The 13297-nt window shown below is 39.2% G+C and overlaps 3 protein-coding genes across 3 annotated transcripts in view; 2 read left to right on the forward strand and 1 right to left on the reverse strand.

The window, feature by feature from the left end:
• Window positions 1-1861, forward strand: part of SARC_02869 (hypothetical protein) — a 3863-nt gene extending 2002 nt beyond the window's left edge. The window contains exons 3-5 of the mRNA XM_014303342.1: window positions 231-342; window positions 534-713; window positions 1609-1861. Coding sequence (XP_014158817.1) covers window positions 231-342; window positions 534-713; window positions 1609-1794 — 478 coding nt within the window. The 3' untranslated portion in view covers window positions 1795-1861. The remainder of the gene's footprint in view (window positions 1-230; window positions 343-533; window positions 714-1608) is intronic.
• Window positions 1862-4606: 2745 nt separating this feature from the next.
• Window positions 4607-5999, forward strand: SARC_02870 (hypothetical protein; the record flags this gene model as incomplete). The annotated part of the gene is made up of 1 exon (XM_014303343.1): window positions 4607-5999. The coding sequence occupies one exon, from the start codon at window positions 4607-4609 to the stop codon at window positions 5810-5812; it is 1206 nt and encodes a 401-aa protein (XP_014158818.1). The 3' UTR covers window positions 5813-5999.
• Window positions 6000-7048: 1049 nt separating this feature from the next.
• Window positions 7049-12376, reverse strand: SARC_02871 (ATP phosphoribosyltransferase). The gene is made up of 7 exons (XM_014303344.1): window positions 12093-12376; window positions 10603-10738; window positions 10131-10281; window positions 9570-9679; window positions 8991-9089; window positions 8358-8452; window positions 7049-7999 (listed from the first exon to the last, which is right to left on the reverse strand). The coding sequence occupies exons 1-7, from the start codon at window positions 12215-12217 to the stop codon at window positions 7918-7920; spliced, it is 798 nt and encodes a 265-aa protein (XP_014158819.1). The 5' UTR covers window positions 12218-12376; the 3' UTR covers window positions 7049-7917.
• Between the last annotated feature and the right edge of the window lie 921 nt (window positions 12377-13297).

Consider the following 13297-nt stretch of genomic DNA (forward strand, 5'->3'; position numbering starts at 1 on the left):
TATATATATATGTATATATATTATATATATATATATATATTTTATATATTTATATAAATTTATATATTGTATACATTTATATTTATGTATGTTTGTATATATATATATATCTTGACATACACACACACATATATATATATATATATATATATAATCATATTCTTTTTTGTCACTCTCGCTTCTCATGTAGAATAGCTGTGGACGATTTTTGCTCTACATGCTCATTGCAGAGAAGAAAAAGAATGTGAGAAGGCTCTAGCTGAGAGTAATATTGTCATTGTGGCACTGGGTGGAAACATGCGCGCTCCGGCCGATCAGAAGTCTATCTGCAGAACGGCGCAGGTATTTGTACACTCGCTGCCTTATTTAGTGTATTATGTGTTTGTTTTGGAATATTAAATGGCTTCAATCCCGTGTTTGTTCTATCGTATAGTAGAAATGTATTAGACGATGGTTTCATTGGTATCTCAAGTGATAGAGAATTCGAAGCGCATCAACCTGACACGCTCATCTCAACCGTTTTAACTGCTCAGCCGGTTATCAACAAAGCTGTCAATGCCGCATGTGCCGATGCTCGGGTGATTGCAGTGAGTTCTTTAGGCACAGGCGATTCATACCAGCATATCAATTGGATGACGCGCAAGTTCGTGGACTGGGTGCTGTATGAACAGATAGCGCATAAAGAGGTTCAGGAGGCCTCCATCAAAGACACTGTAGGTTGCACTTCCTAAATTAGTGTGCGTATATCAAGCTAGTATTTACTGTACTGTAATCCACGTTTGTATTGTCGAGATTGTATTTGGTTCTTCAATGCAGTAGCATCAATGGATTGACGCCCTACTTCTTGAGTCGGGTGGTTCGTGCGTGTATGCGCAGATAACGCATTTCGAGGGTCAGGAGAAATGATCAAACACTTTGTGTTGTGTATTTTCGCATATTCAGTGCTTATATAGATCTTAGGTTATTGTGCAGAAGTTTGAATCGGAGCCATCTTGAATAGTATCAATTCTAGACAAACGGATCATGAGCAGTGCTTGTCCTATGATATATCACCATCATACATAACCCCCGTTCTTTAGTCTCATCTCCGTAACAATGCACAGAAAAGTTCTGTAGCAGAGCTATAGTGATGGCTAGATCTATTTATCACGGGGCTTATAGAGTATGTCTAGTCATCTAATGTAGCTATGCGTGTAGCACATCTATTTCAGTGGGATAGCTAGGTATGCCCGTTAGGGACATATTTTGCAATCAGATTTTCAGTGAGCAATTTAGCCACCTAATTTTCGATGCGAAATAGCTGTCCCGGATGTTCCTGCGCACTCGTGACAATAAAAGTTTTTCCAAACATATACTTGTGACCCATACCAATTTATGTATCGACACAAAAATAGAATAGCAAATCATTGTATACACCGTCAATGCAATGCATCCGTACGCATATACTTTCCATTGTATGTGCGTGCCTTGTTTAATTTTCGCCATCTGTCAACCGGTAAGCTCATCCCTTCGAACACCGTATTCACCGTTCTTCTAAATTTATTGCACTACACACTTTCTCTGCCATGCTCGCATGCACCATGCTCTCGGTTCCCTATTGGTACACAGATCAGAACCTGGACGATTGTGCGTCCTGGCGGTCTAACTGACGGTGCGTCTATTGGCAAATGGGAAGCCAGCCGAACCGTGTCAGGAGGTCGGATATCACGTGCGGACGTTGCAAAGTTTATCATACAAGAGTGTTTAACAGGCGATAAATGGCAGAATAGGGCTGTATCGATTGTTTCTAAATGAATAGTATCTCACAAGAAGTTCAGATAGCATACAATGAATAGTTAACAAGTAATAAATTTAATATACGAAATTGAATATATTTACTCTGACGTTGAATCTACAGGGACTGCCAGCGGCCCCTCATCATGTGTAAATCAGTATCGTTAGAATAGCGTATGAGTAGAGATCTTTTACTTCTATCACCATTGGCGAGCGGGCAATAAACAAACTGAAAGAAATGTGTGGTAGAGGGATATATCCGTTGAATCATGCTATATTCGTTGTGCCAGAATTGATCTCCAACACATATATAGCTATTTTGCGAGGTATCAAATTTAATATGTTTACTACACTCGTTAATTCCAATATTTGTTAAAAAGATATTTGCTGATATATACTTCGCGTATGGATGAGTTTTCCCTCAATCGTGTAAGACATATTGACGGATACATATTTAGTCATTGCTTCCGTGTTTCGTTAATATTTGAACCGATCTCTAGCGAGTTGATTCCATGTCACGTGATGACTCTGAGGCGACTTGATCTTATTTTGTTACCTAATGTGTTGTCCAAGACCATACTGATCCTTGTGATGACAGTTTAAAATATTGATCCCTGTGATGTAGTCCCTACAAAACAAAAATACATATATATATATATATATATATATATATATATATATATATATATATATTATGTGCATCGTTTGCTTGCCAACACCACACATCATAGTAATGATCTCGTTCATGATGCATAGCCCTAGTCTAAGAAGCCATTGACCAGCTTGTTTGGTTTCCGATTGACAAAATCTTGCAACTATGGCCACTTAAGCAATCACGTACCTCGTACAGACACTTTGGCACCCACTTCGTACGCTTCTTAGGTGGTTAGAAGTCACCGCTTCAGTCTTACTGGCCTCGCTAAAGCTGACACATTATAGTAAACCACAAGATTGTAAAGAAAAAAGAGAAAGAAACATACATACGTGTCGTAAAGGCACACGAAGTAATAAACACAAGGGTACATATATCAATATTTTATCAAGCTGGTGAAATAAACTCAGTGTAAAATATTTATAAAAATATGTGAAACTGGATTTTAAACTTAACTTTGACAAACTGACTCCTGAGTGTCTCACAAGAGTAATGCTGCATACACTCTATTAGGACTTGAGGTCTTTTGCAATCTGCAATTCTGCATACTGCATACTGCATACATACTGCAGACTGAGAGTGATGCTCAAACTCATACTTTATCTTCCTCAATCCTCAGACCTCAATTCCTCATACATAGTTATTATAGTTTGTCATTAACTCATTATGTACTCATTTTCATTTTGTCTATTGATGTATTGTTTTTTTTAATAAAAAAATAGATATGGTGTATCATAAAAAACCCCCCATCATCATTGACCTGATGACTGATGAGTGATGATAGTGATGACACCTAACCTCAAACCGTTTTCGGCTAAAACTTTTACAAATCGAATAAATATACGGTATAAGCTTAGGCCTTAGGATGACACTGATGAGTGACGAGCGATGAGTTTTCAGTTATGAGTTATGACTTGACCCGTCGGCCTCTGGCCTCCGAAAGACTGTCAGTGTCTGGGAAAACAGTAAATATTTAAATAAAATAAAAACAAACTAAATATGTATGTATTTTTTAATCAAAAAATTGTATGTAAAACACTTCTCCCACTCAGATCATATAAAAAATATATAAAATGGAGGCTGGACCGCTGGAGGGCAAAAGTTGAATTGAGAAACCCTCGGATTCGGAAGGCTTCAAATTTCGAAATCTCAATTCCCGAAATCCGGAATCCCCGCCTGACTTCCCTACTCCCCAGGAGTCCAAGCACTCCCGAGTCGGAAACGAGTCGGAAATAACGCTTTCAAATCGATACCGTATACGCTACATAGCGTAGAACCGAGAACGTGAATACTATCATAGTTTTGTTTTAAACAAAAAACAAAAGTTTTAGGGTTTAGGGTTTTGAGTAACTTTCAAAAAAAAAAATCTGGGTTGGTCGACTTGGTACTTATACGACAACGACGAACACCATAAAAAATGTCGCGACAACATGTACGGCATGTCGTTTAGCTATATTTGTCGTTCGCCTAAATGTCGGCGTCGTTTACCAACCGTTTAAAATGGGTTGTCAATACTTATTGCTAAAACTTAGACTGTCATGGCTCATGAGTCATGAGTTAATACTCGATTTTTGCTGAGTACTCAATTCTGAAACAACGATTCGAGAACGACCGGTATCCGGGTTCTTTTCTACTCTTCAGATTCCATTCTACTTCAATAATCCTAAAGGAGAAGTTCTTTTAGATTTGGGGTTAAAATATCCATCTTTCAATTACTCTGAGTATTTAAAATTTAACCACATTTTTCATTGGTCAAATTGGTTGCGGTTCCTGTTATTTCTTTTCAGATTTTAACCAGCAAACCAAAACAAAAAGGAATTCATTTTATTTAGTATGTATTATACATATTTTTTAAAATACAAAACAAAACAAAACACTCGTACATAAATAAACTATTTTTGTAAAAAAAAAAGTATGTATACGCCGTACATGATGAAAGGTGGTGAGTGGTGACTGGTGACCATCGTATGTGTACAGGTGCACCTAGTCAGAAACTTGAGTAGCATCTCAGACATGGTGTATTTATTTATTCGCTCCTGCTGGAAATATGCCTTGATATAAACGTATCGGTTTAATTGGCATGCGTGTTGGTTTCCCGCGTATATAAAGACAAAAGATTCGTATGCATTATACAAAACACTAGCCATCAGTACAACTCGACCTGAATTCATCCAAGCCATTATGATATCAAACGTTTCTTCCCTGTCTGCTAATCAGCTTGCCTTACTGGCAACAACTTTCAGTGCATTTTTAGTCGATGCCTGCACCGAATTTGTAGTAGGGTCTGAGGACGACACCGTTGTCGTGGGACGAACTATGGACATATTTGGCAACTTAGGTTCCAGACTGGTGACACACCCAAAAGATGCGTCGATGGGCTCGATTTTGTCCGATGGGTCCATGGGTATGGAATGGGCTGTGCGCAACCCTTTCGTTGGTATTGATGCTTTTGGTTTGCCAATTACCACCGATGGCCTTAATACATTAGGCCTGGCCTGCTCGGTTCTCATGCTTGGTGAATCAGTGTATCAAAGAATACCTGCGGAAGCCGACGCTAGAGCCCAAAGCATCAATCAATTAAACTTTTGTGACTGGGCCCTTTCCAACTTTGACAATGTTTCTCAGGTGAATCAGTCTCTTCACAATGGCGAAGTCATTGTCACACTGATTTCTGTTGCCGATTTTAAGAATTCTCTCCCTTCAGTTTCGAGAATATTAGCTGTTTCGGATGTAGTCGATATACCTTCCGACATTCCCCTCACCTCACACTACAGCTTACATGACAAGGATGGCTCATCCTTGGTCATTGAGTATACCGCCGCGGGATTCAAAACATACGATAACACAATTGGCGTTATGACGAATGATCCCACGTACGACTACCAGGAAAAGACTCTCAAGGAATACCTCTCTTTACGCAATCCCAACCCAGTACCAGTTTTCGACAGTCTTAAGCCTCGCGACCATCCCGTGGTCACAACATCTCAAGGCTTGGATGTGAATATGGCGGGCTTGCCTGGCGATCTCAGCCCGAATAGTCGTTTCCTGCGAACCGCAGTAAACCTGAACACTCTAATATATCCAACAACGGCAGAATTGGCGGTAGACGCGGCTAAGCACATTATCAATGCCATTGAGATGTTTGCTGGTTCAGTTTATCAGGACCCTATTAAATTTGGCGATACCCCTGACGAACTATGGGTCACAGAATGGGCTACCATCAGAGATATTACAAATGGAGTTTATTCATTCCGTACCTACACCAACTCCGAGTGGAAGCACATTGATCTGGACGACCTCGATTTCACTAAAGGAGCACCTTCTGTTTCTGTCGCGGTCGACATTCCCGATCAACGTTTCGATGCCGTTTCCATGATGTCGACTTAGAGACGTAATTCTAGTTGACGATTTTATCACGTTATTTCTCATATAAGTTTGTATATTACAATTGGGGCTTATTCACTCCGTACGTACACCAACTCCGAGTGGGAGCACATTTATCTGAACCAACTCGATTTCACGGAAGGAGCACCTTCTGTTTCTGTCGCGGTGGACATTCCCGATCAACGTTTCGATGTCGTTTCCATCAATTTTAGTTGATGATTTTATCATAGTTTGTTTTTCATTATTTATATATTAAAAATGCAAACCTCAGTACCCCTTTTACAACATTCAAAATGTTTATTGAGAGCACACAAGCCCCTTTGACTTTTCTTGTTGACAATGGTACGCTGATGGTCTTTTATATTTGAAAAGACACACATGGTTGAAATTTCTTATAGGACATGCATAGCCACATGGCCCTTCAAAAAGACTCCACTCAGGGAACGGAGGTGCCTAAAAGATTTTCCTTTCAATATATTTAGGAAAAGAAGTTCCGTGCTAGTCCCTATAAAATCTTCAGACGGTGTTAAAACAATTACCAGTTTGAACATCTGTAAGTTACCCCGGCTATTAAAGTACCGAGCCGATCAAGGTTCACGCGCCCCTAAGACCAAAACGTGAAAAAAGTGCAGACTCACTTATTTATACATACCACGCATATGTTCAGAATAATGCAATAGAAATAAACTCGGCCTTATATATATTACTCACAGTACTAGAATATAAAGTTCCTCCTTAGGTTCGACCTAGGAGTAGCCTATACATTACTAGCAATCTCAAGGGTAAAAGGTTTGTCTTTTGCGACTTACATTGCCAGTGTATATTGTACGGCTACTCCTAGGTCAAATATAAACGAAATTGTTGTTTTGAGTAGGTAAAAGCTGTATTGTCTACTTTGATTATCATCTGGATCTAAGCGTGAAATATATCCGAATAGTTTGGTATGAAGTCTGAACTCAGTTAACTGGCTATTGAGTATTATCATTACAGAAGGGAGCAATTGCCAGTGGTGCGTACTATTAATTATTGACACTGACTCGCGAGTACAATCGATTTCTCTATCAAGCTCCTAAAAATTTAGGAGGCTATGATTGTGCATAAAAACGTTTCTACTGGTACATGTACAGCACGTGTCAAGCCTAAAACCTACCGTGGCAGGTGTATCAGGGTCTTAATTGTAGTAGATCTTGCTTTTCATAGAAGATACAAACCAATTTTAGGTCATATGATACAAACATTAACGTTTCAAGTCCCTGAATTTATATCTGTTCTGGATTTCAGACATTGTCTCCTCAACTCCCTGAAGAAATTTTCTACTACAGTTGACATTCTCCTTCAAGTGCCTCCCATGGTTTTGCTCTACCCAATATATTGACAGGCACCAAGTTGTAGAGTTTTTAGTTGTAGTTATGGCGTACGTTGTGACAACTGGACATAGCCTGCAAACATGCAGATTCAACCCAATAATACATATACACATGCACAACTGCTTGTGCAATTTCGCATACGCATGTGTTCCGGCTAGATCGTGGTCTTACACGGGTCTCCTCCACTCTCGCAAATGTAACCAATTGCTGAATACCTCTTCCAAGCATTGATGCAGCCCAGGCAACACTTGAATCTAGTCTTGATACATAGCTACATGTGCATGTCCTTACAGAATGCTATCTAAGAGTTCTGCGAGCTCGAATCGTTCTTAATCAACGTCAGCTACACTCTGAACTTCAGATGACCGTATGAGACGCACGTGCATGTGTTAACCCAAAAGTACGTATATCCAGTCCCGTTCACTCCAGCCACTTTTGTGTAACTAATTAAGCACATCCACAGATCCGTGTTGCAGCCAAGTACGAGTTTTCAAGTGAAGAATACATCGCAGTATAAACAACGTCGATCACCCTCATAATTCGCAAAGAGGAACAGCTCCTAAAATAGTAGAGCCCAACACCTTCCTATCCTCGCAACATAATGAGGATCTGAATTTGCAATACCATAACAATGGTGGCATATATGTGTATACACATACATATGCGTGTATGCATATGTGCGGCCTTGGTTGTCGGTATGCAGACACGGTGCCCTATACTAGATCAGCTGACTATGTGTCCTCACATGCGGCAGTTCTGAATCTCCAACACCATGATGTTAGTGGCGCCGATGTTTTCCAATCGATCCATGATGTCGTTAACTCTGCGAGGGTGTGCATTAAAAGAACATACGCTTGAGCTTAAATTGAAGGCTTCGAAATGTGACGATTAGTCTGGCATTGTGGTATCGACTTCCGATAGCGACGAATCTGTATCTAATTTATACTACCACGGATTCAAAAAAAAATACCTGAATATTTCCTATCTAAAGTTTGGGGGGATACCCACCAACTTACCATCATTTTCAAGCACTAGGACACACATGGCATTCATAGTTGCTCGATCCCTACAAACACTTATAGACGAGTCGTGATATAAGCACTTTAGGCACACATACACGCAGATGCACACACACACGTTTTGCCCCAGAAGTTAGGTCCCCACATGTAAAGTGTACATACTCGGGTTTCTTGATCATGACCTTGACCGCCAGCCAGTTCTCATCCGACAAGTGTGCCACCGTGGGCGATGTCATACCGGGTGTGATCTTACAGGCCTGTGTGCATAAAAATAACATGTTAGTGTTTGCGTGCATATACTTTAGCCTTGTCATGCGCAAATTTAGAGGTAAAAATATTGAAGGGGATAAACAAATGTAGATCCACATTGATCTTGCTATGTGAACGCTAGTGAGTGTACTTGTGCGTACATACTGGAGCTGTGTTTGAATGCACGCGGTGGTGAGTGAAGGGATTCATACATGAGTCTAGATTCTATATGATCCCACACAACATTACTGACGTTCGCCTATAGGCATGAATAGACGTGATTGTATTTCGCTAGGATCTATAAGCCGGCAGATACTCGGAACACACGCGCGCTTGCAAATTGACGGGACTAGTACACGACCCTACTGAACCAATTTTTTTTTTAGACTGTGGCTATATATAGGACACTATACAGGTTCGTGGCAAAGGTCATGACATTGATGCAAACACTAACCGCGCTGGCCTAAGCCTCTGCGTCTACATTAACTTACATCCCAAACATAGTCGCGAAGATCAAACAAGCAAGAGTATACTAAGGTTACACACCTCTGCTAACTTGTCCGCGGGAATGTTGTACTCCATTGAACTGTAGAGACCAGCCGTGATAACTCCCTTGATGCGTGTCTGCAGAATGTCAATCAGATCCTGGGTGGAGAGTAGTACGATGGAGAAAGATTAGGCACAAGTGATCTTCCCAACTATCGTTTGGAAGGTGGTCGATGTTGTACATAGCTAGGCGTGTATGTGGAGGTACACTTATACGCATGGTGGAGATACCTCCTGCCGCAAAGATGATCAAGAACAAAATGTCCCGAAGCAACAGACATTGGTCTGTATATGTAACGTTACCCATTTGTCGGCGGAATAAATAGCTAGCCTCGAGGCTCCGAGGAGACTACAAATACACATGGTTAACAACTACCAGCCGGTGGCCAAAACTGCAACCCATTGGATATCTATCAGAATCATACATAAGACTAAATCTGAAAACATGTATACATTTCGTAGATTAAGACAATAAATGCACACATATATACGTGTAGATCTAGATCTAGATACTAGCATACCTAGGCACTGTATATCGATATATATACATATATAGTTCAATTGAACACTTGGTTGTACCTGGTGTGTGGTGTGCTTGTTTCCGATGAGAACAGTTTGTGTGTCCATAATCAACGAGATAATCTCCAGCCCAGCGGCGCGCATGGTCTCACCAGTTTCCACCAGATCGACTGGAGGTAGATAGACATGACACTGTTTAATTATAGATTGCTGCTGCGTTTACGGCCCACCAATTAGTGAGCAATGTACTCTAGCAACTACAGTGAAAATTCGATGTTCACATACATATGCGGACAGTCAGACTCCGGTAGATGTGATACCGCTTTGGCGAAATTTTCTAAAATGTACGATCACAAATGCATGCGTATCTGTACATACTTGCCCATGACGAACAACTCGACTACACATATGAAGAATAAGTAGCAAGTGGTAATGCAGCAGGTGATGTATTCGTACAAAATAGAGTTGTATATCATTATAAGCAGATATACACAACATATATATAAATATATACATATATCAGCATATGAAAGTACATACGCTTCATACCAAACACCCTACATAACAATACATCTGTATAAACATGTCCATTTGCATATACCACGCACGACCCGATCCTACCAATGCCATCCGCCAAGCCGAGCGCACAAGCGGCTTCCACCGACCCAGAGACGTGGCTCACTTTTGTAGTCAGCTCTCCTCCTTCTAAGTCTCGGAAGTACTTCTCAGCCAGATTAGTGAAAGATGTCACGATGCGTTTGCCACTCAGGTCCTGCAATGGCACCAAGAATAGGACAGTTCGGTAAATGAGAATGTAGGGTAGGTGCTCAGGACATCGCATGGTAGTATGCGGCTCTTATGGGAGGTGCCTGGAGTTAAACCAGAAAGACCACTCACTTGCCTCTCGTCATACGCGTTACCTGTGCACAAAGTTGACGCTTACTAAACCTCAGGCGGGACAAGATATTCGATGTCAGCAGAAGACTCGTCCAGCGACAATATCAACACAATTACACGCAGATACAGGCTCAAACTGAACTTGTATGTACTAGCAGCATGACTATCTTTACAACATAATATAAAAGAGGCGTACCTTGACATCCTTGATCTTGCTACTGACGGGTGCCTGTACACAGAGTTGACACTTGCCGAATCCTAGGTGGGCCAAGATGTTGACGTCAGCAGACGACTCTTCGACAATATCCATGCCTGTGATTCCGATGTCGACACTGGGTGTGGAGAGGGTATTGATGGTGGTTTAATGTGAATGATGATTCAACTGGTAAGCCTAGTTATAAATATTGTTATTCAGAACAAAAGTACGAAGTGTCCGAAAGTGTAAGAAAAGTCAATGGCACCGGTAGCAGAGTTTTCGACAGTACACGTGCCTGTGATGCCCATATCGATGCTTGGTGTCTGGAGAGTAGTTTGTAAATGAGTGTTGATTGTCAATGAATTTGTTAAACTTGAGTTGTACTACGTAGAGGCTTGCAAGCTACGCCTATTTACCTTTGGAAATAAGTAACTTTTCAGGCGCTACTGGTGAGATGGAATCCAATTGCATGTGTATGATTCTAGAGAAACTTTATTTTTACGAAATCACAACATCTCCGTAGTTCCGACATATTTTGTGATAACGAGTTCGTCCATGCCTAGTTTAAAAATATAGAGCCCGCCGTGTATACAGGTATATGGTATTGTCGTATATCAGATAAACTACAGTAATTGAGCGACATTTGTTTGTGCTAATACGTACGTGTACGTCTATTTGATTAAACACAAACATAAACATGGAACATATATAAACTTTAACAGATATATAACTATTTATTGATTATATATTTATATATATATATATATACATACATATATATATATGCATATATAAATAATACACACGTACACACACACACACATATATATATATATATATATATATAATACATATCTGTATATATATATATATATATATATATATATATATATATATATATATATTCATATATTCATATACATAGGTACACTACACATTGTTGTTTCCCTGGAAATTCGATAAACATAAGAAGTTTTATATGCATCCTACTGCATAATCGATCGGTATCGACGAATCATTCATGTGTATGGGCAAAAGCTGACCGCCATACTTCTGTGAGTGTTTTGTTGAATAACATGTATCTATATAGAGTGGAGCGCGAGGCAAATGGTACGCACCCGACATTTAGTTCTCAGTACATTTTTCAACAGAATACGATCCTTACACGCACAGCATATATACATACCAAATGACGCAACAACAGTATGCACGGGTATCTATTGTAAAACACCCAGTCTGTCAAAAATTGTTGTTGCAGATACTTAACATCCCTCTCGGTATTTCTGAATTTACTTTGTCATACACAGTTAATGCACCATGTATACAGCTAGGAAATAACAAGACGAGAAGATATTTAGGTTGAATTTTGAGACTTAGCCTCCGATAAATACGGCCAGTGTGAACTCTTTATCAACGTGTGCTACTACAATTATATATGTGAAAACGGTACTGTTCATTTACAACAAATCTTGTCTCACACTTCGACTTACTTGCCCTTGTCCACGTATTTAGCGATGTCAGAAGCTGGCAGAAACACTAGAGCAAGAGGCATGTTTGTTGAGAGAGCTACATCTAATCTGTGACCTCGTCTGTATTTAATGCCGATTTCTTTCATGAGCAAGGCACATCGTTCGTAAATGCGGCCTTTTTTTTGGCACACCAAATAGCAATCTACCTTCCAGTTCTGAGTTATCCATAGTGAGCTTTGCAAGGTAGTGTTTATTAGCAACTGTCTAGGTATATCTCTGTACGTTGTGGAACTTGTATCAAAAGGTCTGTTATACTTATTTAACTGTTTGTGTTCACCTGTGCATGCCTTTGTGTGATTATTTCGCGTGTTTTTCACGTGACACTTTGATTGTCTGACGTCGATTCCAAGAAATATAATAGTCAAAGCCCCCTATAAAAAGATGAGCTAATGTGGTCGTTAAACGTATTTCTTTTTTTACAAGTGGAAGAGAACAAGTCTAACCTACAAAACAATCAATTAGACTATTTTAGAAGGAATAGTTGTTTTATATTGCACCTAAAAATATATATATTGCCCCCATATGGAGTATGCAGGACCAATTCAAGCGGTAGATGTTGAACGTGATCGTAAGAAGAGAGATATTATACGTTTTAACGTAAAACTTAAATTACAGCCAATCACAGCCTTCGTACAATACATCGTAGCCAACACTTGTTTTCAGTTGGCTACTTCAATATTTACATACAATCTGTCAAAGTGTCAATCTCAGCTCTGCTAGGAGTCAGGCCGTCAGCAGGAGGCCCAAAAAGTAAAAAGTAAAAACACTTGCTGGGTGGCTATAGCTATACATATACATATACATACTTACATACATACATACATATTTACATACATACATACATACATACTTACACATATATATATATACAATATATATATATATTATATATACGTGTATCTACATACATATACATATACATATACATATACATATACTTATACAAATACATATACATATATATACATATACATATACATATACATATACATATACATATACTTACATATACATATACATGTATATATGTACATATACATATACATATTCATATACATATTATTATTTTTTATAGATATACATGTACATATACTTATACTTATACATATACATATACAATGTATATATGTACATATGAATATGTATACATATATAGTAAATGTATG

The sequence above is a fragment of the Sphaeroforma arctica genome (genome assembly GCF_001186125.1).
Source record: "Sphaeroforma arctica JP610 unplaced genomic scaffold supercont1.135, whole genome shotgun sequence".
Classification (NCBI taxonomy): domain Eukaryota; class Ichthyosporea; order Ichthyophonida; genus Sphaeroforma; species Sphaeroforma arctica.

Bases quoted from the DNA above. Each gene is read 5' to 3' on its own strand.
- SARC_02871 (XM_014303344.1), bottom strand. From the start codon at position 12,217: ATGAAAGAAATCGGCATTAAATACAGACGAGGTCACAGATTAGATGTA. The intron at 10,282-10,602 runs GTACGCCTCTTT...GTGCCATTGCAG, and splicing joins GCAAGATCAAGGATGTCAAG to GACCTGAGTGGCAAACGCAT. The intron at 9,090-9,569 runs GTACAACCAAGT...CTCTCCACCCAG, and splicing joins ACAAGCACACCACACACCAG to GATCTGATTGACATTCTGCA.